General features: G+C 37.8%; 1 protein-coding gene across 1 annotated transcript in view; it reads left to right on the plus strand.

Moving 5' to 3' along the window:
- Positions 1–6,793: 6,793 nt before the first annotated feature.
- LOC105516821 (anoctamin-3-like) overlaps positions 6,794–13,355 on the plus strand; it is a 243,576-nt gene continuing 237,014 nt past the window's right edge. The window contains exon 1 of the mRNA XM_011949155.1: positions 6,794–6,983. Within this exon, the coding sequence (XP_011804545.1) occupies positions 6,938–6,983 (46 nt within the window). The 5' untranslated portion in view covers positions 6,794–6,937. The remainder of the gene's footprint in view (positions 6,984–13,355) is intronic.

The following is a 13,355-nucleotide window of genomic DNA, read 5'->3' on the forward strand; positions in this document are numbered from 1 at the left end:
CAGTGTATATTTGTTAACTATAGTGAAAAGAAAATACACAGCTTTCTCATGTTGCTTAGAGGAATTATAGAATGGAAGTAAGAATAATTTTATTTGATATAAAATATGTTTTACTGAATATTTTCCAAGGCATCAATATATGATTGACTATTCAGTGATGTTAAATATGGATTATTTAGATTTACTTTAATGAATCTAAAGACTATAGTTGGCAGATTAATTATTGATACATAAATGGTTTCAAGTCATCAATACTTATTTTCATAAGTAAATTAAATACTTCAAAAATCTTCTCATCCTAAGACTTTTGTTTTATCAAACTATTTGTCTCTTCATTATATCACAATGTTTGATTTCAAACCCCATTCAAGTTCAGATTGCTACAAAGCTTCTATTTATATATTTGGATCAATGAGGATTTCCTTTACTATTTTCACTATTTTCCTTTAGAGGAGAAAAAGGAATAACCACTGGTCAAACCAGCCATAAAGATTGTATTTCTGAAGCCAGAGTGCATGAAATTCTCTTCCAGCAAAGACTAGAATATGAGGAGATGGAATGACCTTTAGAGAACATCTAATTCATCAGTCTTATTACAGATTAGAGACCTAGATCCAAGGAGGCAAACTTATTTTCCCACAGTTAGACAGCATGCTAGTTAGACAGAGTTTATGATCTAGAATCCCAAAGCAATGCACACTTTCCACATATCTCTGCTAAGTCAAGAAGAGACCTTCCATGACCAAGTGCTGATCTTTTTTCAATGTCAAATCTGTGTTATTATTGGATTAAAATGGCATATAAAACCATTTTCTATCAAGTAATTTAAATATAGTTATCATTTTTCCCTTTTTGCATTTATTTTTCTAACATAAATAATGCACATTTGATGGTTAGAATGACCACATAACTTACTGTCCAAACCAGCACACTTTTTAAAAGTTTGAGGCTATTAATAATTACACTGAGATAAAAGGCAACCCAAAACATAAAGTCACTTTATGAATGAATGGACAATAAAATTAAGGTATCAGTAAGCAAAATGAAAAAATAAACCCATTCACCCCATCTCCTTCATCTAGACTTAGCTATATTTTGAATGTTATCATTATGGATATATCTATGCACATTTTTTTTGCCAAAAGGATCAATATTGTTTTGCAGTCTGTTTTTATCAATAAATGATGTGTTAGAATCATTTTTCTCAGTAAATAAATATTCATGCACACTTAATGTTTGAATGATTGCTTAGCATTGTGTTGTTACTCTTAAAACTGGCCTAGTCATATTCAAACAGAGACCACACCGTTCACTAAATTAGTCACCCTAGCTTCTGGGGGTCAAGCATATATTATCTCTGGAAAGTAAATATATAACTACAAAGGTTACCTCCATTTCCATCTTTCTACAAACAAACACCTAAACAACTAAAAAGACACAGGCCTAGACCAGTCAGGCAAAGGTCAAGCTATCAGAAGATACATCAGCAACAAGTAACCAGTTCAATCACACCCAGGATACTTGCTGAGTATCAGCTTTGCTCAAAAGCATGGCAATTCACCAAAAATAAAGCAAAGTTGTTGATATGACCAGAGTATCAGTTTAAGAGCCTATAAATTTGGGCAGAGCCTGGCAAATAAATCAACGATTATTACATTCTTATATTTTCAAACCAGTACAGCAAGATGAGTCTTTATGAAATTATCTGCCTAGAAGAAATAAAGTCCTGAAGCTATGCAAATCTACAGACATGTATGTAAATTTCAAAGGGCAATTAGCACACTGAAATTTGTTTGAATGTCTTATTATTAGATTACTTTCACAAATAATAAAGAGTAGTTGAGGATTACGGAAAGCCATTTATTCAGCAAATATTTATTTGGTCAGTTTTTATGTGTCAGCCATTTTTAGGCACCATGGCAAATAGAAAAGTGAGTCAACCTGAAGTCTATTTTAAAAGATTTCTTCTTGACTGGTAGAAAAGTGTGTGCCTACTTTGAAAAGCATACATGTATAATGCATGGTAGAAACATTATAAAAATGCAATTAAATGATGTTATTCATGCTTGATGGAAATCGGAGAAGGCTAAATCTACATCTAACTGGGTCTACCTGGCTTTGTACTCAGTAGATGTGGATAAAATATATCTTCATACAAGAAATGTCATTGCTCCCTGAAGGAGTTTTAGGACAATCATTCCCAGTGGAGAAAACAGCAGCAGCAGCAAAAGCAGACCAATAAGGAAGAAAGCAATACAGGATTAAAAGAGTTTGTAAAAGAGTCTTTGAAACAATATTGGAAAGTGCTGCAAGGAAATATGGAGCTCCTTGAATGGTAGAGTAGGGAACATGGACTTGATGATTTTTGTTTAAATAAATTATGCTTATTTTTAATGACATGATTGAGGTATAATTGATAAACAAAGAACTGCATATATTTAATGTTCGATGAGCTTGAACATGTTCAAACACCTGTCATGCAATCACTACAATCCAGGTAACAGACATATCCAAAGGATGTATGGGACAAGGTAGCTGATGACAGATTAAACTACGTGAATTTAATCTTATAGGCAACTTGAAATAATTATTAAGATTTTCAGCAGGGGTCTAAGATATGAACTGCTGTTTAACCCATCATCACCTCCTTTGTCCCGCACATCTCCCTTCTCTTGATGCTGTCATTTTGTGTTCCTATCTCTTCAAAATGCCATGTGCTCTAAGCACTTGAGAATTATTATTTTTTAAATTCTGTTTTGGAAGACTTCTTAAGGCTGGACTCAGAGAAGGTTGAGGTTACTGATCTTCCTCCATGACTTTATCTTAGACACATCCATCAGTAGTACCACTTCTGAATGCTATTCGGAACATACAGCCTGGATATCAGCAGGATGAATCTACTTAATTCTGCTGTTATACTGTCACATGTGGCCAGAAACCACAGGCTTTTAGGGAGAAAATTGTTAAATTTCACTCCATTTTTCCTTTTATGATAGTATATGACTTTGTTTTACAGAGCTGGTTTGTGTCTTTAATATATGGAGAGAAACTAGAAGCAGGAAAGTACTGCTTTTTCATTTCTGTTACCATTTAAGCAATGAGAAGTATCATTCACAATTCCAATTTTAATTAAGGCAGTTATTCATGACCCAAAGAGGCAGAAACAGGACTCTCTCGGTCCCTTTGACAGAGCACAATATAGAGAAACTCACAATTGACTGAGCTGAGGTAACTGTTTTGAAATTCAAAGGAATAAAAAGCTTTCAGGTGATGTAAAGATCAGAGTTTCTTACCTCTCTGGGGAGCAAATGTTAGCAGGGAGGCTGCAAAGTTAATTACTTAAGGAGGACAGGAGACAGGTTGTGAGTTGTGGGGAGCAAGAGCAGCAGAAACATGAAGGGAAAAAACCCTAGGTCCAAACAGAAAAAGGAGAAAAACTGAAGTTGTAGCAAGACAGGTACATGGGTAGGGGGGTTGAAGATATATGTATGTAGTTAGGATAAAATCAACACATATCATTGAGAGAAAGTATGAAAATGATAAAAATATATGAAAATATAAAAAATATTACCGTTAACTCAACTTGCAAGCATGATTACTCTGGACATTTTCACATGTATATTTCTAGGCTTTTTTTTTTTCTTCTACTTTGGAAAACAGAGTCAAGACTATATGGTGTATTATATATTAATCATGCCCCCTCTTAAAACATTATATAAAATACACATTTTGCATGTCATTAAAATTTGGAGAAAAATATTTGAAACTAAAAATAGTAGGAAAAAGCAAACCAACATAGTTCATAGTTAGCTTAGCTTTCCTTAATAAGGCTACTTGCTATCCATTCTTAAACTTTCCACAATGGAGATGTCAGTCTATCAAAATGCTTCCTTTTACCACATCACAGAATTATTTTGAGTTAAAAAAGAGGGCTTTTGCTCAAACTCCTCTTTCTACACTTCCAAAACGTACTTTCTTTCTTTACACACACACACACACACACAGAGGAATCTTTTTCTTCTCTTTGCACTGTCTTCCTATAAAGCAGATGGTGCTTCAAATTTCCTCGGCCCCTCACAAAGCTGTTCCTCTAGCAACCTCCCCTAAAAGACTGATTTTAAAACAAGCAAAGATGTTCTTTGAATCCCCTGCTAGTCAAATCTGGCAGTCCAACCTAAAATGTTTCTAATTTTAAGAAAAGTAATTAACTTTACGACAAGATAGTTTAATCATAGCTGCAGCAAGGAGGTTAGGGTGCAAGGGTGTTAGAAATAATAACAAACATTCTTTCCTTGGAAAAAAATCCAACGAGATTCAAAATCTCAACTCATTTCTAGTTCTGGCAGATACATATTTGCCTCCTGCTGGGTTTTGGATCAGGGAGTAGGTTGGAGAAAATCAGAGATCAACAGAAAAAGATCTTAGGAAGGTAAAGGTGATACCTGTGTCTGGAAGTATGGAGCAGGGGGACTTTAATTCTTTTTTTTTTATTTGTTTTGGATGGAGTCTCGATCTGTTGCCCAGGCTGGAGTGCAGTGGTGCGATCTCGGCTCACTGCAAGCTCCGCCTCCCGGGTTCAAACCATTCTCCTGCCTCAGCTTCTGGAGTAGCTGGGACTACAGGTGCCTGCCAGCAAGCCTGGAGAGGGGACTTTAATTCTTTTAACTAGCTTTGCTGACTAGGGATTGGATTAAAGTTTAAATTTCAAAAGTATTTGTGATTATAAAACCAGTGATTTAAAAGGGTTTTAAAGATTTAAATGAGATCTACAAGTGTCATAACAGTGACTAGTATGTATTGGGTGTTAGTTTTCTGCCATTCTTAAATTCACTGTCTAATCCTCACCTAGGAGAACTGGGTTGCATTAGAATTAATGAGTTGGTTCACATCAGAATGATCTGTAAGTTGAGTTCTATCAGAATTTTAACTCTGTATGAACAAAATTTTAAAAAATCCTCAAGCAAGACATTTATTCTTCTTGGTTTCAGTGCCCTCATCTATACAATATCTGCATTAAAAGCCCTTGTGGAGACAGTCTCTGAGCTCTGTTTTAGATCTTCATTTGGAGGTGAACTCACACTGAGTCCATTGTCTGTAACCAAGTATTTCTTCAATGCCTGCATACTGAGCTCTTATTGAATGCTCAGCATTTCTTTCTGGAAAGACCATTATGATACATTAAAGAACGTAGCACATTGTTTGCTACTCCTCCCACTGAGAGTAGAATCCAATTTCGCTCTTTTTGCTTCAGATGACTTTAGGACCAGTTACTGAACAATCAAGAGAGACGCTGAGAGAGAACCACCTGACTGAACCTAGCCAACCTGTAAAATCCATAAGTAATAGTAATAAATTGCAGTTTACAGCTTAGTTTCAGGGTGGTTTGTTATGCATCCATACATAACTGGAACATCTGCTTGTTCAAAGCTATATTCCCCTCACTCTTTTGTATCATGCACCACAGGTGAATCAAACAGTATACAATAATAGCTCAATATTTTTGAGGTATCCAATGTTTGGAAATTTCTGCATATTTTTCATCTGCTTTTATTTGGATTATTCACCTGATTCTGAGTTGATTCCATAAAACTTCAAAACTCAGGAAGCAATGGACTCTTGCGATGTGTCTGTTCAATAACATCCTACATCTTCCAGGAAGAACTTAGGGCTTTGAATCAGGGAGCAGGGATAGATGGAGGAAAGGAGATCCTACTGAAAAATGTGTTCAGCTAGCTCCTGGTGATATTTTGGCCACTGCAGTTTGGCCTTTCAAAAGTTACTTCACTTAGAATTGGGAGCTGAATGATGACACCACATGGACACAATGGGGGAACAACATACACTGGGGCCTGTTGGAGGGGGAGGGAGAGCATTAAGAAGAATAGCTAGTGGATGCTGGGCTTAATACCTGGGTGATGGGGTGATCTGTGCAGCAAACCACCATGACACACGTTTACCTATGTAACAAACCTGCACATCCTGCACATGTACTCCGGAACTTAAAAAAATTGGTGAAGTAAATAAATAAATAATACAATAAAATTTCTCATAAACAAAAAGAGTTACTTCACTTCTTTGGGTATCAGGTGCCTTCTCTTTCAAATAAGGTGTTGATTCATGTGGTCCTGAGAACTCTTTGTTGCTCTGATCTTAAGTTTCTTTTTATAATATTAGAATCATATTTTACCTACATTATAGGGCTTTATGAAGATTAAATCGAGCATCGTGGGTAGTGTTTTTTCAGCCCCTGTGACTAAGTAGGTAATAAATGGTCCTCAATCATCATCATCATCATAGATGATTCAAGGCCTGAATGGCAGAAGCAGAAGAGGAAAACTCAAGTGAAAAGTGCTAGACACAGAACACAGCTTACCTAATTAAACAAGCTATTGGCTAAGCTGGGGTGGCTTTCTGCCCCCGCTACTTAAGAAAGAAAAATAGAAACATCTCTGCATCTGCCACTGCATACCCTCTCTGAGCACAGACCAACTCTGCCCTTCCTTAAAAGTCCCAGGGTTTACCTACCAACTTTTAGGAAATAAATAACCAGCCTCAAAGCTTGATAAAGAGGGCATCAGTAGCAGCTCTAGAGGTTTGCTCCGATTTATATCTCGTCCTCCAGTAAAGTCTTCTGCTCCCACTCCTAGCCAACCCCGCTCAACGCCCACCCTCACTGCGGCACTGGACGCGCGGGGGATGCGGGGTTATTCCCCGAGTAGCCGCTAAGGGGAGCCGGACGCTAGACCGCCCTCCCGCGTTCCCATGGCAACGACACCGGCGGGCGCGTAGCCTGGAGAGTGAAGTGCCGGCTAAAGCAGGTGTCGGATTGCAGTGCGCTCGCCGAGGCTCCGGACCTTGGGGCCTCTGAGTCTGGCTACTGTTCCTCCGCCTCCCTCTCGGGCAGCTCCCTAAGCCGGCCGGGACGCGCAGAGTGAAAATGGTCCACCATTCAGGCTCCATTCAGTCTTTTAAACAGCAGAAAGGTCAGTTGGAATCTTGCTCCCCTCTCCCTGCGGGCGTCACTTCCCCCCCTGCATGCCCTTGCAGTTGTGTAGGAGCATCCTTTGCAGGCTTATGCGACACAGAGGTGGGGAACTCTGTGAAGTTCAAAAAAAAAAAAATTAAATGCCTCTTCACTCTGCATCCTAGATGAGTGATTTTCTGAGCCTCCGCACAGTGCCTGGGAGTAGCGGAATTCGTCATTTCAGGACTTAATGTATATCTCTGTGAAGATTGTTTCAATGCACTGCAGTAAACCGCGCTTAGTAGGGATTGTCCAAATAGCTCAGTAGAGCTCTGAGGGGTGAAGACAGAAATGTTCAACAATATTTGCCGTCTTCTGTGGTTCAAATGTTGAGTAATCTTCACAAAAGTGTGTCTACTCCTTGAGACGCATTTACACAATCATAAGATAAATGAATTCTTGGGAGAGTTCCAGAGCTGGCCTGTTGCAGTTAAAGGGGCTCTGTCACTTCCTTGGGAACATTTATTGTTTGCCCATGTCCCATGCTTGATTCTGGGTTTCAAGTTCTTGATGTTAGGTTTCTCTTCTAGGGGCTTCGTATTATGTCTTTTAGCTTCTCCCTCAAGTTTCTTGCTGGGCATAGTGACAAGAATCTGTATGTTCAAGTTATCCTCACTCTTTGATCTTTGTTTCTTATTTGGTTTAAAAGGCTTTTTCGGAGCATTTTTATTTTGAGGCACATTCACAGTTTTTGGAGTTTTATTATCCAGAAGCAATAATTAACACAATTACCACTTTGCTGAATTAATAATGGCAATAATGATACAGTTAACCATAGAGTACCTAAGATGTGTGGATTCTGGAATGCTAAATTTGTTCATTCAAAGTAAATATTTACTTAAATATTATCATCCCCCACCCTCCAGATATTATCTGTATTTCGACAGTTGTTTTTATGTAGGGCTTTTTTTTTTTTTTTTTTTTTTGAGATAGATTCTCGCTCTGTCGCCCACGCTGGAGTGCAGTGGCACGATCTCTGCTCACTGCAAGCTCCTCCTCCCAGGTTCACACTATTCTCCTGCCTCAGCCTCCTGTGTAGCTGGGACTACAGGCGCCCGCCACCACGCCGGGCTAATTTTTTTTGTATTTTTAATAGAGACTGGGTTTCACAGTGTTAGCTAGGATGGTCTTGATTCCCTGATCTCGTGATCTGCCCGCCTCAGCCTCTCAAAGTGCTGGGATTACAGGCGTGAGCCACCACGCCTGGCCCTTGATTTCTTTTCTTTCTTTCTTTCTTTTTTTTTTTTTAAACAAAAACTAGATTAGCACACAAGAAATAATTTCGAAGGGATTCCTGCGTAAGACAGAATATGGGACTGACTGAGTTTCCAGTACCATTATTCTGTACTCAGTTCAAGCCCAAGTTCTCTAGGATGTTTCAAACATGTTGAAATTGGGAGTGATGTGTGAGACTGTGGGGGTAGACAAAAATTTCAGCTAGTATGCACTTCTGCTTCAACTCTAAACGTTTCAAAGAAAGTTAAACTGCCTCAAGAAGTTGTGTTCTCTTTCATCATGGTTTTAAACATGTATAATCTTTCAGAATGAAGACAAAGATGGTAGGAACTTTGCAACAGCCTCACAGAATGAATACCTCCTCTGATGCATTGGCTATGGGTGACTCATTTCTGGGATCTGGAAGCTTCGAATGACCCCCACAACAATGTATTATGTATGGATACATGTTGTGTTTTTAAGAAGGAAATAATTGCCAACTGTAGGACCAATTGTTATTGCTCAAAGTGAGTGATAAGAAATTGTGCAATTGCTGGCATTTCATATTGTTGCCTTTATGATGCATTATGAGCCATTTAGTTTCAAGTAAGTATAGTATTTACTTTACTGTTTGGCACAAAAGGCAACTTCAGCAAATGGATACAAAACTAGAGGAGTACTCCAGTAGGAAGGAAGCAAGATTCATTTTAGCTAAGTGGTTCTGGTTAATGGCTTCTTAATCCTGCATGGACATTAGGAAAAAAACAGACCAAATGGAGGATTAGCTATTTTTATTCTTCAAAAAGGAAGAAGCAAAATAATTCTCTAGATGTTATCTGTCCCAGGAGGTATGCAGCAGCAACAACAACAAAACATTCAGATGTGCTTTTCACCATAAAATTAACCTGGAAATTGCACATTAAAATGGAGAAAATTCTCTGGTGGAATGCTGTACTCCTATGTTCTAAGGTTGCCTTTGTTACTAGCTGAGAAATCTTCAACAAAGTGGTTAATTTCTTTGGACTTTGCTTCATATATAGGATGAACAGAATACATTCCTAATCCCTTTGGCCTTTTCTATCTCTCTTCCTCTGTTTAATGGGAGGGACAGTTTGCATGTGAAGGCAGAGATGATTTCTTCCAGGACCAGATAAAGAGGAGAGCCTTGCTTTTAGTTTACTTTTACAAATTGATTTAGCTGGAAAATCCAGTTGATGGAATTTACTTTTGTTTTAATCGAGTGAGCTCAATGTCTCTTTTAAAAATTTTGATTTCAAGTTTAAAATATCTAGATATATGCAGAAATCACCCTTGTTATATTATTTTAAAAGGTTCCACCCTTAACTGAGAAACAGACACACTCAATAAGTAAACTCTACACAAGGCATAGGGATTCTCCTTTATATTTGAGAGCTATGTATTAACCAATCCCCGATCAAAATTGGTTTTGATAGGTAAGTATAAGTATAGAATAAATAAGTATAGATGCCAGACTTGTTATCTGTGAAATGAAATACTGTATGTAAGCCTTAATTTATTCATTAATTTAATCTCTGGTCTTTATTTTGAGCCCTGGATATGAATCCAATGCATTCTACTTATAGGATATGTCATTTAATATCCTAAGCCACAGTTACTGCTTATGTGAAATGAAGATAATTTTATCTATCTTGCAGTGTTATAAGGTGTTTAGCAGTTTGTCTGACACACAGTTGGGGCTCAAAAAATTTAGTGATTTTTCTTACTAAAATTCATCCAGGCTCATTCATCTTTGGTTGGCTCTTTAGTAGTATATTAGACTCTTAGCAGTTCCCTTATAATTTCTTGCCTTTTTTTTTTTTCTTTTGCATCATGCAGCTTTATTACTTTGGGATTCATCTTAAGGAAAACAGTGGACTCCAGACCATCTACGGATGGTTCTTTAAAATAGTCTGGAGTTAACAATCACAAACTCTCCGCAATTCATATGTCCATCCCTCGGGAAAACTTCCAAAGCATTCCCATAGAAATTTTTAGGTTTGCAATTAACTTTATAATCTAAAATGTTTTTGCAAGAAATGGTATTTATTCCCTCTCCACTCTTAAGTACCATGCTTTTGCTGCGTGTATGCCGGGGACTGTGCTTAGTAATAGCATTATTCGGTACTCTCTTGTTGGTGAATCTGGTGCTGCAAAACCCTCCTCCTTAAAGGAATTGGTACAATAGGGAGTCTGAGAGATTTGCTAAATACTTTTATGAGAATTGCAGACAACTCTGCACTTCTGTAGGAAAATGTTGACATTTTGTTTTTTGGCAGTGCCAGTTGTGTTTATGAAGATATCCACATATATTTTTGAACTTTAATCCACTGTAAATTTTAGATTATCTTATTAAGAGGCTTAATAGGTTAGGAAGTAAAAAGTGACACACCTGTGCAGTGGTGGCGATGGGGAGGCAGTCTGCTTATTTTTGATGTCCCGAGGGTAAATTGGAGTCTATTATGGTTATAGACAACTGGGAGTGTATGTTTGCTTTTGTCTTGGCACATCTTGTAAGAACACATTAGCTGACACATCAGCAGTTTTTTCTGGGGAAAGTCCAACTTTGCTTCCTAGCCTGGCTTTCTATGTTTTGCTTGATTCATGATGAACTCATGTGTCATACAAGGGTGGGCAAGAAAAGGACAATGATAGATCTGGCTTCTGGTGACTTCTCCTTACCAGTACAGCTACCAAGACTTTTCATAGAACAATAGATCAAATCAAACACAGCCTGTCCAAAAAGACTTGGGCTCAATGGGATCAGCAAAGGCTGTTAAGTGATTCATCATTATCCTAAAGGACATTTGGTTAAACAGAGAGTGTTTTTAGTAATTCCGCAGAAATAAGCATTTACTACTCACACAACTCATTTAATAATAAGAATATTTTACGCTTATATGGAGACTTACAGACCAAAGTATTTTCTTTCTCTTTTTCTCTAAATAAATTAGTTGCTATTGCAAGTGTACATTCATAAAGCCACTTAGCACAACTATCCTGCTTTGTGTCGAGTTCTGACTTCAAATTACTTAGAAGGACAATCCTGGGGAAAATATCTTGTTTCAGAATCTCTGATATCCACTGTTTTCATCTCCTTTTCTCCTAACTGACATCCTTACAATCTAGAACCTCCCTATACCCTTATATTAGAGAAATAAGAAAAAAAATCTGGAGCCATTTATACAGTGACAAAATTTCATTCACTCATTGTGCTAACTCTTCCTAGTATTTTTACAGTCTATTCTTTTATTTATGACTAAAGCTCAGGAGGCATTGTCTCTCATTAAAGTAATTCTAAGTTGTATAGGAAAAATCACTGGGGGAGATATTTTAAGGTAAGGAGTTATACTTTTCTTAGGCTGGTACTGAATATCAACCTGGATCATTAGAAAGAACTGGGAGTCTAATCTAATTTAGAGCCCATCTGGTCTTCTACTCTGTCCTTTAATTTTCATCCTTCTCTTTCTTTCCTTACACAGAAGGTTTCCTAGATATTTGGAACTCCAGTTCTCCATTAACAATCCCCCAGTAAGAGTGAGCCAGACTATAAAAAGAATATAGAGATATTTCAACCCGAAAAAAAACACAAGTGTCTGGGACTGTATCTTAAAAAATCTTGCATATATACCTCAGATGGCTCAGAGGAATTACTGTGTTAATTCAAAGTAAGAACACTGCTGTTTAAAATGATGGCTTTGAATTAGCAAGAATAGTAGTATATGTTATGTGATAAATATATATCCTCTACTTAGTAAGGGAGAGAAGTGATGGAGTTTAAAATTAATTCTATCTAAAGTAATTATAATTTTAAAATGTGTTTCAAAGCTATCTAGAATTTTACTCATCTAAAATAGCACATTCCTTGATGATTCTAGAGAGCTGAAGTTTTCATTTGAATCTGGGATTTGCAATTATATTCTGCACATGAATGTTTCTGAAAATAATATATTTGGAGTTGATGATTATAAACCAATTTATCAAAAGACAATTTAAACTCAAACCCTTAAAAAATCCAAGAAAAATTCAACCTTCTCGTCATTATTTCAATATCTTATAAGTCTGCAGATGTTTATTAAATGTTAGCGTAAAAATTATGGCTCACTTTGGGAGGCCGAGGTGGTGGATCACTTGAGGACAGGAGTTTGAGACCATCCTGGTCAACGTGGTAAAACCCGTCTCTACTAAAAATACAAAAATTGGCTGGGTGTGGTGGTGGGCACCTGTAATCCCAGCTACTCGGGAGGCTGAGGCAGGAGAATCGCTTGAACCAGGGAGGCGGATGTTGCAGTGAGCCGAGATTGCACCACTGCACTGCAGCCTGGGTGATAGAGTGACACTCAGTCTCAAAAGAAAAAAAAACAAAACAAAACTATGTCTTAATGTAATGTAGTTGTACCTTGTTGAAGAGAGCACTGACTCAAAGTTCCCTGAGATTGACCCCTGTTACCATCTCTGTGTGTTTGAGCATTTACCTTTTCTGAGCAATAGTTTCCTTATCCAAAGTTTCAGGACAGTAACATCTACCTCTCAGGATTGTAGTGAATGATAATAATAAAAATAATAGCAAAAACAACAGCATAAGCTAATATTGTGTGGACACTATTACGCATTGAGAGGTGAAGCCCCCTGGACTTCCTGGGTTGAGTGGGAACTTGGAGAACTTTTCTGCCCAGCTAGAGGATTGTAAATGCACCAGTCAACATTCTGTAAAAATGCATTAATCAGTGCTCTGTGTCTAGCTAAAGGATTGTAAACACACTAAACAGCACTGTGTAAAAACGTACCAATCGGTGCTCTGTAAAATGGACCAATCAGCAGGATGTGGGGGGCGGCAAATAAGGGAATAAAAGCTGGCCACCTGAGCCAGCAGCAGCAAGCTGCTCGGTCCCCGCCCATGCTGTGGAAACTTTGTTCTTTCACTTTTCATAGTAAATCTTGCTGCTGCTCACTGTTTGGGTCCGCACTACCTTTATGAGCTGTAACACTCACCCCGAGGGTCTCCGGCTTCATTCCTGAAGTCAGCGAGACCATGAACCCACCAGGAGGAACAAACAACTTCGGATGTGCCACCTTTAAGAGCTGTAATACTCACTGC

Source organism: Colobus angolensis, unplaced genomic scaffold (assembly GCF_000951035.1).
Source record: "Colobus angolensis palliatus isolate OR3802 unplaced genomic scaffold, Cang.pa_1.0 Scaffold290, whole genome shotgun sequence".
NCBI lineage: Eukaryota > Metazoa > Chordata > Mammalia > Primates > Cercopithecidae > Colobus > Colobus angolensis.